The sequence below is a fragment of the Garra rufa genome, chromosome 10, assembly GCF_049309525.1.
Source record: "Garra rufa chromosome 10, GarRuf1.0, whole genome shotgun sequence".
NCBI classification, from domain to species: Eukaryota; Metazoa; Chordata; class Actinopteri; order Cypriniformes; family Cyprinidae; genus Garra; species Garra rufa.
This window is the reverse complement of record NC_133370.1, coordinates 4,069,110-4,095,747: the sequence shown is the minus strand read 5'-3', so window position 1 is coordinate 4,095,747 and position 26,638 is coordinate 4,069,110. Positions and strand designations below refer to the sequence as shown.

The 26,638-nt window shown below is 31.6% G+C and overlaps 2 protein-coding genes across 3 annotated transcripts in view; both read left to right on the top strand.

The window, feature by feature from the left end:
• The window catches only part of pgpep1 (pyroglutamyl-peptidase I), a 15,559-nt gene extending 3,663 nt beyond the window's left edge, over positions 1-11,896 (top strand). Inside the window, exons 2-5 of the mRNA XM_073848831.1 lie at positions 1,872-1,924; positions 2,044-2,160; positions 2,484-2,716; positions 9,090-11,896. Coding sequence (XP_073704932.1) covers positions 1,872-1,924; positions 2,044-2,160; positions 2,484-2,716; positions 9,090-9,282 — 596 coding nt within the window. The 3' untranslated portion in view covers positions 9,283-11,896. The remainder of the gene's footprint in view (positions 1-1,871; positions 1,925-2,043; positions 2,161-2,483; positions 2,717-9,089) is intronic.
• A 2,382-nt stretch (positions 11,897-14,278) lies between these two features.
• LOC141343707 (regulator of nonsense transcripts 1) overlaps positions 14,279-26,638 on the top strand; it is a 33,583-nt gene continuing 21,223 nt past the window's right edge. The window contains exons 1-7 of one of the 2 annotated variants that reach the window (XM_073848336.1): positions 14,279-14,624; positions 19,042-19,178; positions 22,288-22,377; positions 22,456-22,623; positions 24,601-24,781; positions 24,872-25,033; positions 26,459-26,543. In XM_073848336.1, coding sequence (XP_073704437.1) covers positions 14,454-14,624; positions 19,042-19,178; positions 22,288-22,377; positions 22,456-22,623; positions 24,601-24,781; positions 24,872-25,033; positions 26,459-26,543 — 994 coding nt within the window. In that variant the 5' untranslated portion in view covers positions 14,279-14,453. Of the gene's footprint in view, positions 14,625-19,041; positions 19,179-22,287; positions 22,378-22,455; positions 22,624-24,600; positions 24,782-24,871; positions 25,034-26,458; positions 26,547-26,638 lie in introns of both variants that reach the window. The other variant, XM_073848335.1, reaches the window with a different exon arrangement.

Genomic DNA, 26,638 nt, shown 5'->3' with positions numbered 1-26,638 from the left:
CAGACAAGCCAAAGACGTCCGTCCTAAATAGTATTGTATGTCCCAAATCGTAGTATGTTTAAAAAGTATTCCAAAGATTCCCGGATGGTCTAGTACTTAACGATCAATGCACACTCTTAACTGTTTATATTGCCCGCAACACACTGCGCCGTGAACGAGGATTCGATTAGAACTACAAACACGCATAAAAAGTGTTAAAAAACTACAAACATGGAGGATATACGCGACCAACGGACAGGTAGAGAAAGGGGTTTGAGTGATAAATAATCAGTGTGTAACCTGATAAAAACTATTTTTTAAATGTTATCCGCGTTATATTCCATGTGCAGCAACATTTGTAATGATAGGTTTGGTCATTAAAGTTTAAATGCATAATTAAGCAAACACAAGAGCAGAGTTCTCGGAATGAAAGACTCCTTAAAGAACGTGCCTCTTGCTACACTTAATGGCAATATTGCATTGGTCTGTTGGACTTGGTTGAACAAAAATAAACAATATTTTATTGCTTAAGCTTATGTATTCTGTCATTATTCAATGGTATACTAAAAATCCATGTAAAAATCTTAATTCTCACTGTTCTCAGGTCAAATATTTACATGCGATTAAAATGCGATTAATTTCGATTAATTAATTACAAAGCCTCTAATTAATTAGATTAAAATTTTTAATCGAGTCCCGGCCCTAATATATATATATATATATATATATATATATAACTAAATTAAGTTAAGCTCTAAAATTACTGAATGGAAATAAATTAAAACTGAACTATTTATTTATTTTTATTTATTTATTTATTGCAATTATTATGATTCTAGTGTTTTTGGACATTCACTATTTACTAAATGTTTGTATTTACCATGGTAAACCCATCGTGGTTTTTGGGTCATTTACAATAATTATATATTTATTTATTTACACACACACACACACACACACACACACACACATATAAATATATATATGCACCCTCAGATTCCAGATTTTCAAATAGTTGTATCTCAGCCAAATATTGTCCTATCCTAACAAACCATACATCAATGGAAAGATTATTTATAAAAAAAAAAAAAAATCACCCTTATGACTGGTTTTGTGGTCCAGGACAGCATATAGTATGATATTTTTAAGAATAATTTTGAAGGCTTTTAAATTTTACTTATATACTTTTATAGTTTTTAAGCCATAATTTGAGCATTGATAATCTATTTTTTATTATTAATTTTAGGTAAATGTTTAGTAATCTTTATGTGCCTTTATCATTCTTATTGCTTTTTGCTGTTGTTTTAAGTTGAATTTATCTTGATTTTCCGTTTTAGTTAAGTTTTAGTTTAAGTCAATAATTTAGTGTAATACTACTTTAAATTGTTGTTTACCCCCCCCCCCCCCCCCCATTTTTTTAAATAGTTTTCTGTTTAATTTAATTGCATTTTTGCTTTTTATTCCTGAGCAAAAAAAATAAAAAAATCCATCATCATTGCACATTTTAATTAAATATGTCTATGTTTTTTCCTAATTTAGCTTTAAAAAGTCTAGAAATGTAAAGAATAGCTTTCTAGAGAAGTTTAGGAAGGAGTTTTCCTTGACTCTGGGTTCTGTGTTGATCTCATCTAAAACTCAAATGCAAGAGTTACTCATTATGTCCTGTTTAAAGCTAAATAAGATCTTAGACTCTGGACTGCAGGGTTTATATTTTGCTGACTGAGAAAGAAAGTGTGAGTGATACAAGAGACTTACCAAAGACAATGATTAATTATTCAGTGCAATGTCATCAGGTTAAATGTTTGACCATTCAGAATGAAATATTAGAGCAGTCTGTAATAAAACATTACATTTTATCTGCCATACGATTGTGTTTCTCTGTGTTTCCGTAGGTTTTGAGCCGTTCGGTGAACATGCTGTGAATGCCAGCTGGGTGGCAGTACAGGTATGATATTCACACTGGGAGGAAATGAGTATATCATATCAAGTGTGAACTATGAGCTGTATTCCCTGTGTGTTTGTATGCACCTGCGTGACTTTAACAAAAACATTTCCTCTTGTCAGGAGCTGGAGAAACTGGGTTTGGGTCATGATATCAACCTTCACGTTGCTGAAGTTCCTGTGGAGTATCAGGCGGTCCAGAGTCTTCTGCCAACTCTATGGAAAGAGCATCTTCCTCAAGTAGCGTAACAATATTATGCTTCTGTTGTTGTTTTATTAGTTCGTTTTATAATTATTTATGAACATACACTGCTGTTCAGAAGTTTTGATTTTTAATGTTTTTAAAGATGTTTCTTATGCTAATCTAGGCTGCATTAATTTGATCAAAAATTAAAACTTAAGCAGCAACTTTTCCAATTTCCAATATTTATGTAATTCTCAAAACTTTTGGCCACGACCGTATATAAAAGTATTAACGGTTCATCTTCATAATTTAGGAGTACATTTCATCAATTTGTTATTTTAAATGACTAAAAAAAACTTTTCTGTCTGCTTTTTCAAAGTTAGTGGTCCACGTTGGTGTTTCCGGGATGGCCACTACAGTAACTCTTGAACAGTGCGGTCATAATCACGGTTACATGCGTCTCGACAACTGCAGTTTCTGTCCGGATTCACGCTGCTGTATGGAGGGAGGACCGGACTGCATTCATTCTGTCATTGACATGGACGCCGTCTGTAAGGGAGTCAACTCCTCCGGCCTCGGCGTCTCTGTGTCCGTATCAAAGGATGCCGGCAGGTAAAAACTTTTAAAAACTCACTCTTAGACCAAGATGTAGATAAGTTTGTTTGTTCATCAAATTTAAAGAAATGTAGCATTCCATCACTTGCTTATCAATGGATCCTCTGCAGTGAATGGGTGCCGTCAGAATCAGAGTAAAAACTCTTTAACCTTGCAGGATCTTCAAAATAAATAATAAAGGACCATAAAAGTGCATGTTGATTTTTACTGGGTGTTGCCATGAATGGTTTGACATAACAGATGTTTGCATGTAGTCCAAAGGTTGTATTCGACTGACTAATGAGCATCTATTGAAGGACAGAGAAGCATCAAAATGTCAGTTTTGCAGCGCCAACATTGTAGATCCATCCATTTTTTAATGCCATTGTCACACGTGCGGAGAGATGAGGAACCAGGGAAAAGACGAGGGAATGGGAGTATTAAACAAAACATTGATATATGTGACTCTGGACCACAAAACCAGTCTTAAGTCGCTGGGGTATATTTATAGAAATAGCCAAAAATACATTGTATGGGTCAAAATTATTGATTTTTCTTTTATGCCAAAAATCATTAGGAAATTAAGCAAAGATCATGTATCATGAAGATTTTTTGTAAAATTCCTACTGTAAATATATCAAAATGTAATTTTTGATTAATAATATGCATTAAGAACTTAATTTGGAGAATTAAGTTCTTAACAATTAATTAAGGACTTAATTTGATTTTCTCAGTATTTAGATTTTTTTGCACCCTCAGATTCCAGATTTTCAAATAGATGTATCTCGGCCAAATATTGTCCTATCCTAACAAACCATACATCAATAGAAAGCTTATTTATTGAGCTTTCATATGATGTATACATCTCAGTTTTGTAAAATTTAACCTTATGACTGGTTTTGTGGTCCAGGGTCACATATTAATAACAAAACAAAACAAAAGGCAGGGAATAGACAAACACGTCGAAACTTGGAAAAAAAACCCCAGAGGAGCAGACAAACACCATGAGACGTTAACACCGGACGAGGGAAGTGAGGAACTGAAGACTATTTAAACACTTAGACAGGGGAGTGGCTACAAACGAGATAACGATGGGAAGTACAAATATGGGCATAGACTGAACCAACTAATAAAAACCCAAAGGGGTGAAACAAGGACTAAACCAAATGTACTAGAAACAGAGGGGGAAAAACACTAGGAAAACATGACACAATACTGACAGCCATGTGACAGTGATTTTTTTTTTATTATTAGGATAAATTTCAAAGTACTTATTTTGTAAGATGTTGTACTTTTTTTTTATCACAAGTACATTTGAAGAGTTTTAGAGATTTCTAAAGAAAGAAATGTATTTTTTTCTATGATATATTTTATTCAATGTTTTGTATTGTTAGTTAAATGTTGACTCTGTGTCTGCCATGTGATAGCCTGAGAAGCTGATATGGCATTACATTTTAAAGGGGTCATCGGATGCCCATTTTCCACAAGTTCATATGATTCTTTAGGGTCTTAATGAAAAGTCTATAATATACTTTGGTTAAAAATTCTCAATAGTAGTGTAAAAAACACCCTTTTACCTTGTCAAAATCAGCTCTGCAAAAAATCAACTAATTTTATTGCATGTTCCTTTAAATGCAAATGAGCTCTGCTTGCCCCGCCCCTCTCTGATGTGGGATGATGAGCCGTAATGTTTACTTTAACCACATTTAGCCGCGTTTGGTGGCGAAACTTGCCAACGAGCACATTATTAAGAAAAGCCGTTTGCAAAAATGCATAAAAACCCCTTATATTCACTCCTGCTGTGGGTGAAGCTGCATCAGGAATGATTCACACGAACATAGACGCATATGTAGATCGGTGCTTTCCTTTTTAAAAATGAAAGTAACGTTATTCTCTGCATCTTCAACGGCTCAGATTTCGGGAGTAAATGACAACTGCTATGTTCATTATTACATCCAACAACAGAACACCTCAATCGTTCAATTACAGTCTTCCCCTGCACCTGAGTCACACAATGGTGGTCATATTCAGACTGTTTCAGTTCGGTGAGGGCGGGTCTAAGGTAAGACGCTCATGTCAATCAACTGTGTGCCGTCACAACAACAAGAAGCCGAGAATGAGCTGATTTGAAAAAGGGGATATTACTTTTAAAGATTAAAAAAAAAAACACTGGGTAGGTTTTTATCATTGTAGGATGGTTGTGTACACAAACTGCCAACACACATTAATGCATCCGATGACCCCTTTACAGCTTAAACCAATCGCAGTAAATCCAATTTGATTTTAAATTCTAAAAGTTATATTTGTATGAATCCTAAACATGCAATCCGGTAAAAAGAAAAGTGAGCCTGAGAACGTGTGCTTTCTAAATCCAGCTAGTCTTAAAATGCTGTCTGACTATTAAAGAAACAGTTTGCCCAAAAATAAAAATGTGCTGAAAATTTGCTCACTCTTAGACCAGGATGTAGATGAGTTTGTTTGTTCATCAGATTTAAAGAAATGTAACATTCTATCACTTGCTCATCGATGGATCATCTGCAGTGAATGGGTGCCGTCAGAATGAGAGTCAACAGTTGATAAAAACATCACAAGTAATCCACACCACTCCAGTCCATCAGTTAACATCTTGAGAAAACAAAAGCTGTTTGTTTGAAAGAAACAAATCCATCATTAAGACATTTTTAGCTTTAATCCGTTGCTTCTGGCTAAAATAGGAGTCCATATTCCATAATAAAAAGTCCATCTCCTGTTTAGAGCTGTTTTGGCTTGTAAATGCTACTTGATCTGTGCGGATTTCTCTCCTGATTCAGACCAGACCATGTTTTTACTGGAGGAAGTGTTATTATGAATTATGAACTTGTATTTTACTCTGAAGCAATGATTTGAAGCTAAAACGTCTTAATGGCGGATTTGTTTCTTGAAAACACACAGCTTTTGTCTTCTCAAGATGTTAACTGATGGGCGGGAGTGGTGTGGATTACTTGTGGATTATTGTGATGGTTTCATCAGATATCTGGACTCTCATTCTGGTGGCACCCATTCACTGCAGAGGATTCATTGGTGAGCAAGTGATGCAAAGACACATTTTTCCAAATCTGATGAAGAAACAACTCTTCTACATCTTGGACGGCGTGAGGATGAGTAGATTTTCAGAACATTTTTTGGGTGAACAATTTCTTTAAACTGTCATATATGTAGTTTTCCTTTCAATACTAAAAACTGTTAATAAACTGGTAATAATCTCATTAAACCCATTTTAGTTCTAACTGGGACCTTTATAAAGGGAAAAGAAAAAACCCTGATTTAAAGGAATCATTCTTTGAAAAAAAGAACTTTTTCTAAAAATGTACTTAATCTCATCCAAGATAAATTCGTTTCTTCATCAGATTTGAAGTAATGTATCATTGCATCACTCGTTCACCAATAGATCCTCTGCAGTGAATGGGTGCCGTCAGAATGAGTCCAAACAGCTGATAAAACAGGGTGGCCGCGGATCCTTAAAAAGTCTTAAAAAGTCTTAAATTCCGTTGTCCTAAAATAAGGCCTTTAAATGTCTTAATTTGTCTTAAATCTAAATCCAAGGGTCTTAAATTTTTTACACTTTGAAAAGGAAAAGTTTATCGTTTTGAGGAGAATCTCCTGCGCAGGTTCTAAATCTGTTCTGTTGCTAGACACGCGCTTGCTTGACAACGCCTCAGTGTTGCCAGATTTAGCGGGTTTCCGCCCAACTACACGCATTTGAATCGCAGATTAGCTGTTAAGTTTAACCATCATAGAGTAAAAGTTTATAATTAGCACATGTTTTTACGTTGCCGCACACAACTGGCGCGAGCACGCGCAGAGAGAGAGAGAGGAGAGAGAGGCGCGCGGCGCGATTCACACAGATTGATTCCTCTTTAACTGCTATTTGAACGGAAACGTACATACCAAGTCATGTCTTAATACCCGTTTTGGTATTCTGTTTAACAGTCGTTTATGTCTTCAGTGAACCGAAACAGCTGAGAAAGAGATGCGTGCCAGTATTCGGTTTGGGCATTTGGCCTTAAAGAGACAGCGTCCTATAAATACCTGCAGTGAGAAACACTAGTTATTTTACAATTAATTATTAAATTTCCCCTCCTGAATACTAGTGTTATTGATTTTATTACTAACTTTATGTTGTATTCATTTACACTTGTCATTTGTGTAATTGTTCTTGTTTTGTTACTGAACTTTAGTTCAGATAGTAGTTTTTGCTGTGGATGAGAAGTAGCCTAAAGTAGCATTCAGTAATTAGGAAAAAACAAACTTTTTTTTTTTTTTTTTCTGATCCGAAAAATGATCCGATCCATGACTCAAAATCCGTGTTTGTTACACTGTTACATTGGCTTCAAAGTGTGTGAGAGCCTTGACTTTGTCATGGAATAGAAAATAATTTCTTCTTCTGGAATAGTGTTTTCTGTTGAATATTCCCAAGAATAATCAGTTAAATAAAATAATAATTTAAAATATCTTCATAGTTTTGTGCTAGACTTTTGCGGGACTTTCAATTTGGTCTTAAATTTTGTTTGAAAATGGTATTAAAAAGTCTTAAAATGTCTTAAATTTAACTTGGTCAAACCTGTAGACACCCTGTAAAAACATCACAAAAATCCACAAGTAATCCACACCACTCCAGTCCATCAGCCCATGATTCATAATAATGCTTTCTTCAGTGGAAAGTGGTCTGGTCTGAATCAGGAGAGAAATCTGCACATATCAAGCACCGTTTTCAAGCCAAAACAGTCCAAAATGTAGTATTTTGTATTTATTGGAGGAGGCAATAGATGGACTTTTTCACTTGAGGAAGTGTTATAATGGATTATAAACTTGTATTTTAGTTAAAAACGTCTTGATGATGGATTTGTTTCCTACAAACACAGTTTTTTGCTTCCCAAGACATGAATTAATGGACTGGAGTGGTGTGGATTACTCGTGGATTATTGTGATGTTTTTAATCAGCTGTTTGGCCTCTCATTCTGACGGCACCCATTCACATACATTGGTGACCAAGTGAAGACACATTTCTCCAAACTCTGAGGAGTTCATGGTCCGTGTATCATCTGATCATTCAGTTATTCCACTTAATCTGGCAAACGAAAAATAGGCAAAACAGGTTGATGTTTCATTTTTGGGTTTTTCTGTATGAGCCAAAACATGACAGCTGATTTGTTTTTTCCGTTTTTCAGCTCGAAACCAAAATCCAATAAACAGGAAAACCAAAACGAAATAATACGCTAAATTACGTTTTTCTTTATTTTTAGCTTTGCACTTGCGCAATGAATAGCGACGTAAAAGCCTGTCATCATTTGTGGTACACAATGTAAAGATATGTAGAAAATACACGTCATGCCAGCCGCACTTTTTTTTTGCGCGTCTAATCGTGCTGGGAGCGGTCAAAATGTATGTACAAAATATAATTTATTCAGAAACATTAAAATCATACTCTTTTTTGACTTGATGGAAAATAGCAATAAATAAATATTGTATATATAAGTGCGATTTGCCGGGGGGATGGGGGCGATTTATGGGTGCGATTTGCCGGGGGGATGATAATGTGATATCCTAATTATTAATAAATAAATAAATAAAAAAATCGCAAAAAAAAATCACAAAAAAAATCGTGAAATCCTGGAGAGACTGGTTAGTGTAATTTGTTGACAACGCGCATTATATACCCGTCTTTTTAGGTAAGAAAAAAATAATGGGTGTCAGGTCATGAAATGTTTTTAATACGATGGAAGCTGTATTATGTCATCACAATTTAATAAAAACATCCTAAGTTAGGCCTATTAATAGTAATGATTAATTTAAAACAACGAATACATTTTATAGAGAAGGTGAGCAAAGTATCAAATGAGCTTTTTGGAAACTCCGAAAAAAAGTATACACTGCGTGATCCACTGTTTTGAAGCTCTCCAATCGGATCTCGAATCATTTGATTCAACTTCACGATTAGACGCGCAAAAAAGTGTGGCTGGCATGACGTGTATCTTCTACATATCTTTACATTATAGTGTACCAGACAGGCTTTTACGCCACTATTCATTGCGCATGCGCAAAGCGGTAAAACACAGCAAAAACTGAAAATAAAGAAAAACGTAATTTAGCCGTATTATTTCGTTTTGGTTTTCCTGTTTATTGGATTTTGTTTTCCAGCTGAAAAACGGAAAAAACAAATCAGCTGTCATGTTTTGGCTCATACAGAAAAACCCAAAAATGAAACATCAACCTGTTTTGCCTATTTTTCGTTTGCCAGATTAAGTGGAAGAACTGAATGATCAGATGATACATGGACCGTTCATTTATAGCAAATGTTTATTTGGGTGAACTATTCCTTTAAGTGTTTCTTGTGACAAACACTCTTTCCTAGGTATCTGTGTGACTACACCTACTACATGTCTCTGTTTCTGGGCGAGGGCAGGTCTGCGTTTGTGCACGTTCCTCCTCTAGGGAAGCCCTACAGCGCGGAGCAGCTCGCTCGGGCCCTCAGGGCCGTCATCCTGGAGATGCTTGAACTGATGGAGCACAACAAGGGAAAGAAACACTGTCTTCACGACCAATGAGAACACGGGCCGAGTCTCTTGTAGCGTCGGTTTGGATTCAAGAGTTCATGCACATTTGAAGACGTCAGTGTCTTGACTTGTGTGCTACATACTAGGATCAATCCGCTGGTTTGAGGTGCTAAACTCAATCCTACGGCTGTGTTCAAAAAAGGCAAGAAAGCACTTTAATGGGGTATACTTGAAACATGCAGAGATTTGGTATTATGCATTAAAACAAGACTTCTAATGTAAAAAACACTACTTATACATGTAGATCTTTTAACCATGATTTTTTTAAAACAGTTTTTAAACAGAACTAGTGTTTTCTCTTCCTGTCTTGTTTCTAAAATCAGTGTCCGACAGATTCAGTTTGTCAGTAGTATAACGCCATTGAAACCAGGGTTATTATGTTTCATTCAAATTTAACACAATTAAACATTTTGTAACTTGAAATGAAAAATTTCTTAACTAAAATAAAATATTTTTTTAAAAATTCCATGTTATTAGTTGCCTAGTTACATTTTCATTTAGTTTAACATGATGTACTAAAATGTACAAAAGAAAGATCAAAACTATATAGACAATATAAAAAATGTTCTAAATTACTACAACTTTACCTAAAATTTAAAATAAAATGAAAAACATCAAATAAAAACTCTTTAAGTATTAAATACTGTATTAAAAAATATATAAAATTGGCTAAATTAATAAAATTAAAGTAAAAGTGGGCAAAATTAAAAAAAAAAAAATTAAATAAAAAATATTAAGTCTATATAGAAAAAAGTCTAAAAAAATTGTCGAAAGCACAACTAAATTGGTAAAACTAACTCAAATTAAAATGGAAAAAAATAAAATAAAAACTCATCCAAAATATTAAAAACTATAAAAAAATGGGTAAAATTGGCTAAATTACTAAAACTAAAATTAAAGTAAAAGTGAACAAAATATTAAAATAAAAAATATTAAATGCCAAAAATATTAATAGTCTATATAGATATTAAAAATGTTAAAAAAAAGAAAATTGGCAAAAGCACAACTAAATTTGTTAAACTAACTAAAATTAAAATTAAAATGGAAAAAATAATTCAAAATATTAAAAACTATTTAAAAATATATAATAATTAAATTCAAAATATTAATACAGTCTATATGGACATTAAAAGGTAAATTTAAAAAAGAGACTAACAACATAAAATTAAAAACTAAAATTAAAATGGGAAAAAAAAATTCATTCAAAATTTAAACAAGTGTGAAAATGGCTAAAATTTGCTAAATTACTAAAACTAAAATTTAATTAAAATGTAAAAGTTTGATTAAATTCAAAAGAAAAAATATTAAAATGTAAAAAAATTAACTTAAATTCAAAATATTAATACATTCTAGATAGACATTTAAAAATGTAAAAACATAACTAAAATGGTAAAACTTTAAAGTTAAAATGAAAATGGAAAAAATTAAATAAAAACATTCTAAATATTAAAAACTATATAAAAAATATGTGAAAAATAAAATTGGCTCAATTACTATAACTGAAATTAAAGTAAAAGAGGACAAAAAAAATAATAGATTAAAATATTAATACGGCCTATGTAGACATTAAAAATGTAAAAACGGGCAAAAACACAACTAAACTGGTAAAACATTTTGAAATTAAAATGAAAGCAAAATATAAAAATACAACTATATGGATGTAGAACATCTAAATTACTAAAATGTAAACATAATGAGAAAAAAAATACAAAAAATAATTTTAAACTATAATAGAATCTCAATACTGTTTCAAACATGACTGTATCATCTGCAGCTTTCAATTATACCCCAAACACACACTGGACTGAAAGTATACGCATTATTACAGTATATTTCCTCACAGACTAAAGAGCAGGTGCAAAGGGTGGATGTGAAGAGGAGACCTAAAATTATGACAAAATAAAAGCTATGATCTGTCTCCCGGACAATGATAACAGAGACAATAACCTCGTCTGTCTGGTTATTAAAGTGCCAATGTGAATACACAGACTTTAGGATACAAGCATCAAATATGTTTTTCCTCATTTTTAAGCCTTTTATGAACAGCGTCCCACATAAAATCATAAAGACACCTAAACCTGATGCCTTTTGAGAAATTCAAGGTCTAATGCTATCAGCAGTTTGTTTTTTATTTTTGTGAATTATATGAAATGTGAAATGGTAAGGTGATGTTAGTCTTCTCTCAGTCGACGTTATTCTCCTTACATTGCTTTCCTACTCTTTGCAAAATGCTGGATATTATATTATATTACACCATCTTTTCTCAGTCCATTATGTGATATTGTAAAATATCATTTGAATTGCAAATTCATTTTGTTGAACTTGTTTTTCTAAGGTTTTTACTGGAATCTGTTATCGATTACAAAAACAGTGGACCAAACTGATTATGCTGTGAATCTTATTCTTTTTAAATGTTAAAAACTACAACACTGTTCTCTTCAGCATTTCTGTTTTCACCGATCCATTTTATTGTATTAAATGTTTTGACATTTATGACAGTAGTGAGTATGTAAGCATTCATGTGAACGCTGTTTTTTCTCTTTGTTTTCTTATTTGCCACAAAATTTTTACAAACTGTAGCTCTCAATAAATGATTTCTGCCTTATTTAGTAGTTTATTTGTTCCAATGTCATACATTTGTCTTATAAATTTAAGTTATTACGAAATTTACAGTATACAAATTCATAATAAATTATAAAAATGTATATTTTTAATTATTATTAAATTAATAATCAATTAATTTAATTATTAATTATGTTAAATTGATTTATTTATTTAGCATTTTTTTATTCAATTCTGAAAAGGAAAAATGGCTAAAATTGTGTATACAGATATATGAAACTATATATAGAATTATATATATATATATAATTATATCAAGTTGGCAACATTTTTGTACTAAAATAATTAAAACTAATACAAATTTCTCAAAACTATATGGAATATTAACGCAATAAAATAAAAACGAAATAGATGTGTAAAAATATATGAAAATAGCTCAAATTGTATATACAGATATAATACTATATATATATATATATATATATATATATATATATATATATATATAGGCAACATTTTTGTACTAAAATAATGAACAAAACTATTAAACATTTCTCAAAACTACATAGACATATTAAAAAAAAAAAAGGCAAAAAATGCACAACTTAATTACTGCAACTTTAACTAGAAATAAATAGACATGTAAAAATAATAATAATAAAAATGTAAAATAAAAATAGAGTTATATATTTTTTATTGTTATATATATATATATATATATATATATATATATATATATATATATAATTCAGTGTAGTTAGTTGGCAACATTTTTCAATTAATGTACTAATAATAATCAATATAAAACTAATAAACATTTCTCAAAACTACATAGACATTTAAAAAAATGGCTAAATTACTGCAACTAAATTAAAATGAAAATGCAAAAAAATGAATAGACGTAAAAAAAATTATAATAAAAATGTAAAAAAAAAAGAAAATTGCTAAAATTGTATATTTTTTAATATTTTATATAGATTTAATATTTTTATATGTATGATATATATATATATATATATATATATATATATATATATATATATATATATATATATATGAGCAATATCACACTCGATACCAGGTTCTCAACCAATCAGATTTGAGAACCAGACCGAACTGTTGTATATATATATATATATATATATATATATATATATATATATATATATATATATATACAGTATATATATAGAAAACTAGACCAATTTTTTTTAATGGCAAAAATTCACAACTAAATTACTGCAACCTTAACTAAAATTTAAATGAAAATGGGAAAAAACTAAATACAAAACTAAATAGACGTAAAAATATATGGAAATGACTAAAATTGGCTAAATTACTGAAGCTGACTGAAATTAAAATGAAAGTGAACTAAATATAATAACTAACTTAAAATATTAATAAAATCTATATATATATTTATCATATAAATTTAAGTTAAGAAAAAAATTAAATATATCTATACATACACACAAATTCATAATGAAATTATAAAAGTATATATATTTATAATAATTCATTAAATTAATAATTCCTAAACTGAAATGTATAAATTTATTTTGCATTTTCTGATTAAATTCTAAAAAAAAATGTTGCCAACTAACTTGAATTAAATATATGAAAGCATATGAATCATATCTATCTATCTATCTATCTATCTATCTATCTATCTATCTATCTATCTATATATATATATATAATGGAAAATATTAAAACAATGACACATTCAAAATATTAATAAAATATATATAAATTTAGCTTATAAATTTAAGTAAGATAAATGTAAATATACACAACTTCATAATAAAATGATTATATATATATATATATATATATATATATATATATATATATATATATATATATATATATATATTGATTATTTAATTAATAATTAATGAATTCATTATCTTAAATGTATATATATATATATATTTTTTTTTTTTCTTTTTTTTTTTTAGCATTTTTGATTAAATTCTGAGTAAAGTTGCATTAGTCGTTTTGTTACTGGGATATACAGGTACATAAAAATTACATATTCTACAAACATTAACGAGGTTCTGTAAACTTTATCGACAATAATTATAAACATCCAATTAAACTTACACAACAATTTTAGATAGAGTGCATCGTGTCATTTTAACACACTACTCATTCAACCAGTATATTATTATGTTTTATTTTGACTTTTGCAAAACCAAATAGTTCCAAATATTTTTCATAAAATTAATATAATATTTACCAAGAGATAAAACTCAATTTCTAAGCAATGTGTCATTAATAGAAGCTCTATTATGATCATGCCAGCAACGTATTTACAAAACAAAACAGCCCTTTTCCTGCAAAACATCAAACGTGTGTACACGTCACCGCTCCTGTGCGCTCTACGTCAGCGCGCGTCGCGCACTCGAGTGGGAGTCGAATCTTCTCCGGAATCGTTTGCTTTCATTTCTGCACGAGCTCGTCGCGCGCCGTTTCCTTCTCTCGCCTTCGAACCAAAACAAACGTCGCCCGACGCGCTCCGGTTGGTCACTCTCCCGCACTGCTGAGGGATTATTCGCTGTTTTCTGTGAAAAGCGGCCAGCAAAAGGCAGAAAAAGATGAGTGTGGAGGCGTACGGGCCGAGCTCGCAGACGCTCACCTTCCTGGACACGGAGGAAGCGGAGCTGCTCGGGGCCGACACGCAGGGCTCCGAGTTCGAGTTCACCGACTTTACGCTGCCCAGCCAGACCCAAACGCAGGGCCAGACCCAGAGTCAACTCGACAACCAGGTAGAAACACATAAAACACACAATCGAGCGTTCTGTCAGGCGGCCCTCAACGCGTTTGAGTCCAAATATGGCGAGCTAGCAGGCGTTAGCCGCGCGGTAACGTTAGCGTTAGCAACGACCAGAGCAGGCCGCCTGAAAGAGACAGGCAGTGAGTTGTCACAGGGACTTTTGTCAACTACATCAGTGTTTCAGCTCATTTAAATGGCTGATGAGTTAAACTAAATGTAATGGCTTTTATTTTGTTATCGGTGATGAAATGCGTTACGTCAAATTGCTTGTTTTGGTTGGTTAGCTGCAGATCTTTCTGTGGAACTCGCGTTACTTTAGTGTATAAAAGTTTTTGAACAGTAAGATTTGAATGTTTTTGAAATCTAAAATATGACAAAAGCTGTAATATTGTGAAATATTTTTACTATTTAAAGTAAGTGATTTCTATTTGAATATATTTTAGAATGTAACTTATTTCTGTGATCAAACCTGAATTTTTAGCATTATTTCAGTCTTTAGTGTCATATGATTCAGAAATCATTCTAATATGCTGAAAATATTTAAAAAATTGTGCTTTTTCTGCTGAAAAAATCAAATGCAGGCTTGGTAAGCAGAGGAGACATTCACATTCTTACACTACCAGTCAAAAGTTTTTGAACAATATGTTTAACCATACTAAACTATACTAGCTCTAATGTTATGATTAATGATAGATGTGTTACTCAGATTGCTTGTTTTGGTTGGTCAGCTGCAGATCTCAGGTGTATTTACGTACTTTCTATGGAGCTCATGTTACTTTAGTGTATAAAAGTTTTTGAACAGTAAGATTTTAATGTTTTTGACAGAAGGGCTGCGTTTATTTAATCTAAAATACAGCAAAGGCTGTAATATTGTGAAATATTTTTACTATTTGAAGTTCAATTTGAATATATTGTAAAATGTAATTTATTCCTGTGATCAAACCTGAATTTTCTTCATTGTCACATGATTCAGAAATCATTCTAATATGCTGAAAATATTTTAAAATTGTACTTTTTCTGCTAAAAAAATCAAATAAATGCAGGCTTGGTAAGCAGAGGAGACTTTAAAAACATGAATAATTTTACTGTTCACAAACTTTTGACTGGTAGTGTATGTTTAACTATACTAGCTCTAATGTTATGATTAATGATAGATGTGATAATGTAATAATAATAAATGTTTCTTGACCAGTTAGAACATTACAATGATTTCTGAAGGATCATGTGACACTGAAGACTGGTGTAATGATGCTGAAAATCCAGGTTTGAAACCACAGGAATAAATTACATTTTAAAATACATTCAAATAGAAAACCAATAGTTATTTTAAATAATAAAAAATATTTCAAAGTTGTGCTTTTTCTGCTGTAGTTCAGGTGATATAAATGTAAGCTTGGTGAGCAGAGGAAACTTTAAAAACATTAAAATCTTACTGTTCAAAAACTTTTGACTGCTAGTGTGTTTAACAGTACTAGCTCTAATGTTATGATTGATGTTAGATGTGTTATGTCAAATTGCTTGTTTTGGTTGGTCAGCTGCAGATCTCAGGTGTATTTACGTACTTTCTGTGGAACTCATGTTACTTTAGTGTATAAGTTTTTGAACAGTATGATTTTGTTTTTGAAAGAAGGGCTGCATTTATTTGATCCAAAATACAGCAAAAGCTGTAATATTGTGAAACATTTTTACTATTTAAAGTTGTATTTGAATATATTGTAAAATGTAAGTTATTTAGTGTATAAAAGTTTTTGAACAGTATGTATGATTTTAATGTTTTTGAAAGAAGGGCTGCGTTTATTTAATCCCAAATACAACAAAAGCTGTAATATTGTGAAACATTTTTACTATTTAAAGTTGTATTTGAATATATTGTAAAATGTAAGTTATTCCTATGATCATTACTGCGATCTTCAGTGTCACATAATTCAGAAATTATTCTAATATGCTGAAAATATTTCAAAATTGTACTTTTCTGCTGAAAAAAATCTAGTAAATGCTGTCTTGGTGAGCAGAGGAGACTTTAAAAACATTAAAAATCTTACTGTTCAAAAACTTTTGACTGGTAGTGTATGTTTAACTAACTATACTAGCTCTAATGTTATGATTAATGATAGATGTGTTACTCAGATTGCTTGTTTTGGTTGGTCAGCAGCAGATCTCAGGTGTATTTACGTACTTTCTGTGGAACTCATGTTACTTTAGTGTATAAAAGTTTTTGAACAGTAAGATTTTAATGTTTTTGAAAGAAGGGCTGTGTTTATTTGATCTGAAATATGGCAAAAACTGTAATATTGTGAAATATTTTACTATTTGAAGTAAGTGATTTCTTTTTGAATATATTTTAAATATTACATTTTCTGTGATCTAAACTGAATTTTCAGCTTCATTACTGCAGTCTTCAGTGTCACATGATCCAGAAATCATTCTAATATGCTTAAAATTTTTCAAAATTTTACCTTTTCTGCTGAAAAAATCAAATAAATGCAGGCTTGGTGAGCAGAGGAGACTTTAAAAACATTACAAATCTTACTGTTCATAAACTTTTGACTGGTAGTGTGTGTTTAACTATACTAGCTCTAATGTTATGATTGATAGATGCGTATGTCAAAATGTTTGGTTTGGTTGGCTAGCTGCAGATCTCAGGTGTTTTCGCCTACTTTCAGAGGGGTTTTTGTGAACTACAAAGATGTTGATGATAAACTAATTTTCTTAAAATATTAAACTGCATGTTATAACAGCTTATTCTCATAGTTGTGGAGTTAGCTTCAGCTGACAGGTGTTTTTTTGTTTATAATAGTGATGCAGAGAAGATTATTTATGAAGTATTTTGGTGTTATAATAACATGCATGTTATTTGATATTGTACACACATGCCATATTGTTTACGTCAGTAGTTTGTCTCACATTTACACTACCAGTCAAAAGTTAGTTGGCTTAGGTTTTTAATGTTTTCGTAAACAAGTCTCTTCTGCTCACTAAGCCTGCATTTATTTGATTTTATAATATGGCAAAAGCAGTAAAAATTTGAAATATTTTTACTGTTTAAAATGACTGCTTTCTATTTGAATATATTTTAAAATTGATTTTATTCCTGTGATCAAAGCATCATTCATCATTTCAGCATCATTACTCCAGTCTTCAGTGTCAAATGATCCTACAGAAATCATTCTAATATGCTGATTTGCTGCTCAAAAAACGTGTTATTATGCTATAAAACAGATGAGTAGATTTTTTTTTCAGATTTCTAAATAGAAAGTTCAGAAGAGCAGCATTTGTCTGAAATAGGGGACTTTTGTAACATAATGTTTTTATCTTCACCTTTGATTAATTTAAAGCACTCTTGTTAAATAAAAATATAAATTTTATTTCAGATAAATGCTGATCTTTGAATCTTTCTATTCATCAGAGAATCCTAAAAAATGTACTCATCTGATTTAAATATTGCTAAAATTAAAATTAATGTGATTCTTCAGAAATCATTGTAATGTTCTGATTTGCTGTTCAAGAATTTATTATTATTATTATTATTATTATTATTAGCAATATTTAAAACAGTTGGTCCAAGAAGAAAGATCCAAAGATCAGCTTTTATTTAAGTAATTATAGAAATTAATACTTCTATTTAGCAAGGATGCTTTAAAATGATCAGAAGTGATGGTAAAGACATTTATAATGTTACAAAAGATTTCTGTTTCAAACAGATGCTGTTCTTCTAAACTTTCTATTCATCAAAGAAACCTGAAAAAAATCTACTCAGCTGTTTTCATCATAAAAATAATAATAAATGTTTCCTGAAGAGCAAATCAGAATATTAGAATAATTTCTGAAGGATCATGTGACTCTGAAGACTGGGGGAATGATGCTGAAAATAAATAGCCAAAATATTTAAAGTTTTTACTGTACTTTGAATCAAATAAATGCAGGTTTGGTGAGCAGGAGAGACCTCTTTAAAAAGCATAAAAATCTTACTGTCCAAAAACTTTTGACTGGTAGTTTGTGTTTCAGAAAGTCTGTAGTAAACTGCACCTGTTTTATAAGAGCATGTTTGATTAGAGTGTTGCTTTGCTTTTGTATGGTAATTATAACTTGCAGGTGTGTTTAAATGGAAATTATTTAATTAAATTGTTCTTTTGTTTGCTTTAATAACAAGGTGTGTTTTGTCTGGTTTTTGCAGCATTCAGACATGTTTTCAGGCTTTTGTTAAGTAAATTCTAGATTGTTTTTGTTCATCAGATGTGCATTAATACCTGATTTAACTGCGTTTTGTTCTGGTGTAAGTTGCAGATGTGTCTGTTTGAGGGTGAAATGTGCACTGTATCGAATCTCCTGTTTTCATGCTTGTACAATTAGAGATTTGTTTGTAGAAACAGGTGGTGTTAAGGTGATTTTTTGTGTGTGTGTGTGTGCAGGTGAACGGACCTGATGGCGTTCTGCCCAACGGAGATGATGCAGTGGTGAAAACCAGCCAACTTCTGGCTGAACTGAACTTTGAAGAGGATGAGGAAGATACTTACTACACTAAAGACCTGCCGGTGCACGCCTGCAGGTATAGACAACACACCTGCCTTGATCTCTCACACTGTATTCATGTGTTTTTAGCTGTGAGAGAGAAAATAATGCACTTTAATTCTCTTAAGTTCTTACCTCTGGTTGGTCACTCACAGTATCGTTTGTGTAATGACACTGTGCTGTATACTTCAGCAACTTATTTACACAAATGTGACCCTGGACCACAAAACCAGTCATAAGTGTCAATTTGTTGAAATTGAGATTAATACAAATCAAAAGGCTGAATAAATAAGCTTCTATTGATGTATGGCTTGTTAGGATAGGACAATATTTGGCTGAGATACAACTATTTAAAAATCTGGAATCTGATGGTGCAAAAAATCTAAATATTGAGAAAATCGCCTTTAAAGTTGTGCTGATGAAGTTCTTAGCAATGCATATGTGACCCTGGACCACAAAACCAGTCTTAAGTTGCTGGGTTATATTTGTAGTAATAGCCAAAAATACATTGTATGGGTCAAAATTATTGATTTTTCTTTTATGCCAAAAATCATTAGGAAATTAAGTAAAGATCATGTTCCATGAAGATTTTTTGTAAAATTTCTACTGCAAACATATCAAAATGTAATTTTTGATTAGTAATATGCATTAAGAGCTCAATTTGGGGAACTTTAAAGGTGATTTTCTCAGTATTTTGATTTTTTTGCACCCTCAGATTCCAGATTTTCAAATAGTTGTATCTCAGCCAAATATTGTCCTATCCTAACAAACCATATATCAATAGAAAACTTATTTATTGAGCTTTCATATGATGTATACATCTCAATTTTGTAAAATTTAACCTTATGACTGGTTTTGTGGTCCAGGGTCACATATTACTAATCAAAAGTTAAGTTTTGATATATTTATGGTTGCAAAATATCTTCATGGAACATGATCTTTACTTAACATCCTAATGATTTTTGGCATAAAAGAAAATTCTATAATTTTGACCCAATGTATTTGTGCTACTTAAGACTGGTTTTGTGGTCCAGGTTCACATTATACTTGATTTTAATTGCATTTTTTTGGAAAACATATATTTTGTATGCACTTACACTACCTGTCAAAACTTTGAGTCAGTAAGATTGTTTTCTTTAAGAAATTAACATTTTTATTTAGTGAGGATGCATTACATTGATCAGAAGTGACAGTACACACTTTTGTAATGTTGCAAATTATTTATATTTTCAAATACTTGGAAATATTATGTTCAAATATGTTACTTTTGATATCTGATTATAATCAAATATCAAACATTCTGAAGGATCATGTGACACTGAAGGCTGGAGTAATGATGCTGAAAATTCAGCTTTGATCACAGGAATAAATTACATTTTAACAGATATTAAAATGGAGAATAGTTAATTAAAATTGTAATAATATTTCATCATTTTTACTGTATTTACTGCATAAAAAAATTATAAATCATACCAGCTCCAAACTTTTGAATGGTAATGTAAATAAGTACACTGCTGCTCAAAAGTTTGGGATCGGTAAGATTTTAAATGTTTTTTTTTTTTTTTTTTTTTTTTTTTTTTAAGAATTCTTATATGCTCATCAAGGCTGCATTTACTAGATCAAAAATACAGAAAACGTAATATTGTGAAATATTATTACATTTTAAAATAATGGTGATCTATATTCATATATTTTAAAATATAATTTATTCCTCTGATGCAAAGCTGAATTTTTATCAGCCATTTCTTCAGTTTTCAGATGCTGATTAATTACTGTTATTATCAATGTTGGAAACAGTTGTGTTGCTTAATTTCTTTTTTTAAACCTGTGATACTTTTTTTTAGAATCTTGATAAGAAGAACAGGATTTATTCAGAATATAATTCTATTCTAATACAATTCTATATTTCTATATAATAACAATATAAGTCTTTGCCATCACTTTTTATTAATTTAACATCCTTGGTGAATAAAAATATTAATTACTTTCAAAAAAAGAAAGAATAAAAATGTACAGACCCCAAAAATTTAGATGGTAGTTTATATTGTTACATACAATTTCTATTTTAAGTAGAAACACTTCAGGCAAAAATGCTGTTTTTTTTTTTCATGCACCTGTCAAATTGAGATTTTTTTGGTTTTTCATAGTGTTTTTTCAGACTAGTGGAAAGAAAACACCCCAACGATGTTATAACACTTTATCTAACTGTGTCAATAGATTCAAAATACAATACATATTTTTAAAACATAGTTTTCTCAGAATGAGTTTTTCTTCTACACTGAGTGAGCCATAAATCTCCACTTCAGTAACACTCAAACACACCACACTCTGCATTTGTATTCCTGTCTATATTCTGAAGGTTTTTACAGAGGGATTTGTTCGTATATAATTAGCTTAACTTTATACATTTTATTCCCCCAAAATGGTAAAAAAAATACATGGCTTTCTGTCTGTTCAAAGTTTTTTTTCTGAATTATGGTGTGACAAAACATTTGACTCTAATATGTCAAACAAATTAAACAAGAATTTTAAAACAGACTTCATCCAGTGTTTAGATTTTTGTACTAGGAATGAAAGCAAATTACTGCATATTTCATTAAATAATGTCTCATTTGCATACTTCATCTAACATTTTAGAAAACTTGTAATACAAAAAATGTTTGCAGTTATCCGTGTAATCAACTAAGTAAGGTGATAACTATTAGTTGTTGTTTTTTTACCTATTCACCTGCAGTGTCTCGCCTTGATCAAACGCTGTTCTCTTCAACTTTTTATTTGTTAAAGAATCCTAGAAAAAATATCACAGGTTCCAACTAAATATTAAGCAGCACAACTGTTTTCAACATCGATAATAAATCAGCATATTAGAATGATTTCAGAAGGATCATGCAACACTGAAGACTGGAGTAATGACGCTGAAAAATCAGCTTTGATCACAGAAATAAACTAGATTTTTAATGTATATTTTTTACTTCATAATAATATTTCACAATATTCCATTTGATCAAGTAAACCCTTGATGAGCATTACAAACTTATTTAAAAAAGTTAAAAATCTTACTGATCCCAAACTTTTGAGTGGTAGTATAAATATATTCACAAGGAGTGTGAATATTAATATGCTGTTTTTGTTTAATATGTTTGCAGCTACTGTGGCATCCATGATCCAGCATGTGTGGTCTATTGCAACACCAGCAAGAAATGGTTCTGCAACGGCCGCGGTAACACCTCTGGCAGGTAAGTCCACCATTCAATTAATTTAGCATTTTAAACATTATTAAAATCTGATGCTTTTTGTCACAATTGTTTTCTCAGTCATATTGTGAACCACTTGGTGAGGGCCAAATGTAAGGAGGTGACTCTGCATAAGGACGGACCGCTGGGAGAGACGGTTCTGGAGTGCTACAACTGCGGCTGCCGTAACGTCTTCCTGCTCGGCTTCATCCCGGCCAAAGCAGACTCTGTTGTGGTGCTTCTGTGCAGGTAAAAGTCAATTCAATAATTCTGGGAAAGGTTTGTTTTGATTAGGTTGGCTGGAATCTAAATTGATGTCTTTTAGGCATCAGTAAATATAAGGGAGATTTAGTCATTGGTTCAAATAATAATAACAAAAGCTAGACTTTACCAAGTAGATTTCCTCTTTATGGCTTGTATATGACACTGTCTGCAGGCTTTTAAACTTGATATTGAGCTTTAAAAAAAACTCTTGCATGTGTGATGGGAAATGCTTACTGAAAATGTGAAATGGGAAAGTCCCTAATGTTACCCGTGTTTTCATTTTCACGTAATGAGTTTGCTAGCATAATTGCTTTTAATATGTTTATAATAGCATATTTATAAATACATGCATAAATGTTTTTATAATTTTTTTTATGCGTGAAATATTTTTAATTTAATTTGTTATAAATAATTTATTAATAAATGGATGAATTAAATCAATGCATAACATTATTTAAAAATTTTTACTTTTTTTGAACTTTTATTAAAAACTTTCTTTTTACAAAAAAAAAAATAGTAAATGTATCTTTTTAATTATATAGAAAATAAATAAAATAAAATATTAAATCAATACAAATAATATAAAGGTAGAAACAGTAACTATGTACATCCAGGAAGAGAATGTGTCCTAATAAAATTCCATCCTAAATAAACTTAAAGTCAATGTTCTATATATTAATCTCCTTTGATTTACATGTCGCAACAAAATCAGACCACCTTTTTGATACAGTTTCAGACCTTTTCCTCCTTTTTTCCAAGAGACTAATATTAATTAATATTATATATAATATAGTTCATTAATTTTAAAAACGTTTACTTTTTAATAATTTAATAAATAGTTTGTATTAACACGTGCATGAATTAAATCAATGCAAACCATTTTTTTCCCATTTTTTACAAAAAAATTAAACGTCTTTTTTTCCTGGAGATTTCCACTCATGCTGTTTGGATGAGTTTTATTGTATATTTAAATTAAGCATTTGTAGGTGTACAAACATATACCCTATTTCAATTTACATATAGAACTCAATGGAGTTTCCTTTACAAAAAAAAAAATAATAATAATAATATTTGTTAAAAAATCAGATACAGTTTTAACCCTTTTCTTCCCTTTTTTTCCTTAAGACTAAATTAATTAAAAAATATATATTTTTTAATATTTTAATAAATAGTTTGTATTAACAAGTGCATGAATAAAATCAATGCATAACATTTTTCCCCATTTTTAGCATCTTTTTTTCCCTGGAGATTTCCCCTGATGTTGTCTAGATGAATTTTTTTTTTTTTTTTTGTTCAAATTGAACATTTACAGATGTACAAACATATACCATATTTCAATTTACATATGGACATATGGAACTCAATGCAGTTTCCTTCACAAATTTTTATATATATATATATATATATATATATATAAAAATATATATATTCTACAGTCTTCGGTATACATCCGCGTTAAACTATCAAGGTGAAAGTCATCATAGCTTGCGTAGTTTAGACCCAGCTCCCAACCCAAATTTGAGAATAGATTAACGGCGATATTTTTTTTTATCGCGCGATAAGAGTTTCACGTTAACGCAGCACGTTAACGCCGATAACGGCCCACCACTAATATATATATATATATATATATATAAAATCATAAAATAGAAATAGTAATTATATATTTAGGAACAGAACATGTGGCCTAATTAAATTCCATCCAAAAATAAAATATGATCACCTTTTTGATACAGATACAAACAATTTCCTCCATTTTTACCAGAAACTGGATGAACTTTTAAAAAAAAAATTACTTTTTAATATTTAATTTTAAATGTGAATGTGAATTGTTATGTGACTTTAATCACACCACTTCAAGCTGCAAAACCACAACAATCGGTTTAAAAAAAATGTATCAGAAGCTGTCAACCATTGCTTATCAAGCCTCATGGGTGGGTGGGTGTTTGTTTGTGTGTTTAGGCAGCCGTGTGCCAGTCAGAGCAGTCTGAAGGACATTAATTGGGACAGCTCTCAGTGGCAGCCCCTCATCCAGGACCGCTGCTTCCTATCCTGGCTTGTGAAGATCCCGTCCGAGCAGGAGCAACTGAGGGCCCGTCAGATCACGGCACAGCAGATCAACAAACTCGAGGAGCTCTGGAAGGTACAGTGATTTATTATGCTTTCTTATGAATGGCTACACAGTTTTGGGCGTCCTGTTGTTGCATGACTATCCGTTCTGTCATGTTTGCAGGAAAACCCAACAGCAACGCTGGAGGATTTGGAGAAACCAGGAGTGGATGAGGAACCTCAGCACGTTCTGCTACGCTACGAAGATGCCTATCAGTACCAGAACATCTTTGGGCCTCTGGTTAAACTAGAGGCTGACTATGACAAGAAACTCAAAGAGTCCCAAGTATGGAAACCTAAATACAGAATCAGATTTAAAAGAGAAGTTTAGTTCCAAAACAAAAATGTACAGATAATTTACTCACCCCCTTGTCATCTAAGATGTTCATGTCTTTCTTCAGTCGTAAAGAAATTATGTTTTTTTGAGGAAAACATTTCAGGATTTCTCTCCATAGTGGACTTCAGTGGTGCCTGCAAACTTCCAAAATGCAGTTTCAATGCAGCTTAGGCTTTAAACAGTGTTATTTTCTAAAAAAAAAAAAAAAATAATGTATAAACTTTTTAACCTCAAAAGCTCATCTTGTCTAGCTCTGCGTGTACTCTATGTATTCCGGTTCAGTTAGAGTATGTCGAAAAAAACCTCCCATCTCACTTTCTTAGTGCTGTCGTGATTCAGTAATTCTGTTTGATTTAATTTTGCCAGCACAACAAATACCGGAAGTGGTGCATTTATCAGATGAGAATCCATGAAACGCATTACTAGACTATTTTCCAAGGCTGCATGGTATATTAAACCCATCTAAAAATCATAATTAAGCATAATTGTGAGTTCACAAATGCTACAATTTAGTTAAAGGAACCGTATGTAGGATTGTGGCCAAAACTGGTACTGCAATCACTTTTATTAACTTAGAATTATCAACTTGCAAAAAAAAAACACTGACACAATGATGAACAAGTAACAGTAATATTCACAATAACATAAGTTTTATTGATTGATTAAGTAAATATAATTCCTTAAATTACGTTTTACGTTTGTGGGGCAGCTGTGGCCTAATGGTTAGAGAGTCGGACTTGTAACCCAAAGGTTGCGGGTTCGAGTCTCAAGTCCAGCAGGGATTGTAGGTGGGGAGAGTGAATGTACAGCACTCTCTTCACCCTCAATACCATGACTGAGGTGAGTCCCTTGAGCAAGGCACCGAACCCCCAACTGCTCCCCGGGCACCGCAGCAATGGCTGCCCAGTGCTCCGGGTGTGTGGGGCTGAATTGTTTTCGCTGCAGGTACGCACACACACAACCTAGTAGGGAGTCCTGCGCTTTCACTTTGACGACACAAAAAATGCACATATCGTAGGAACGGTATCACTTTTTTTGTTTGCGGTTTTGAAACCGTGACTTTTTCAAACCGCGGTAAACCTTGAAACCGGTTATCATCCCATGCCTAATTTAGAGCCCTTTGAAGCTGCATTTAAACTGTATTCTAAAAGTTCAAACTCAGGGCACCATAGAAGTCTACTATATGGAGGGAAATCCTGAAATGTTTTCCTCAAAAAACAATTTCTCTACGACTGAAGAAAAAAGACATGAACATCTTGGATGACAACAGGGTGAATTTTTGTTCTGGAAGCTTCTTTTATTGTGTCAGACTGCGAATGTTATAACATCTGATATTTATTCTGCTTCCTTCTCTCTTGTCTTTTTTTACTTCAGACTCAAGACAATATAACAGTGAGGTGGGATTTGGGACTGAATAAAAAGCGGATAGCTTATTTCACTCTGCCCAAGACGGATTCAGGTGGTAATATTTACTTTTAACATCTTCTGTGTCTACCAGTGGTTCATATCCATCCCATCCCTAACACCGTGTCCCATGCATCCCTCATCGATGTG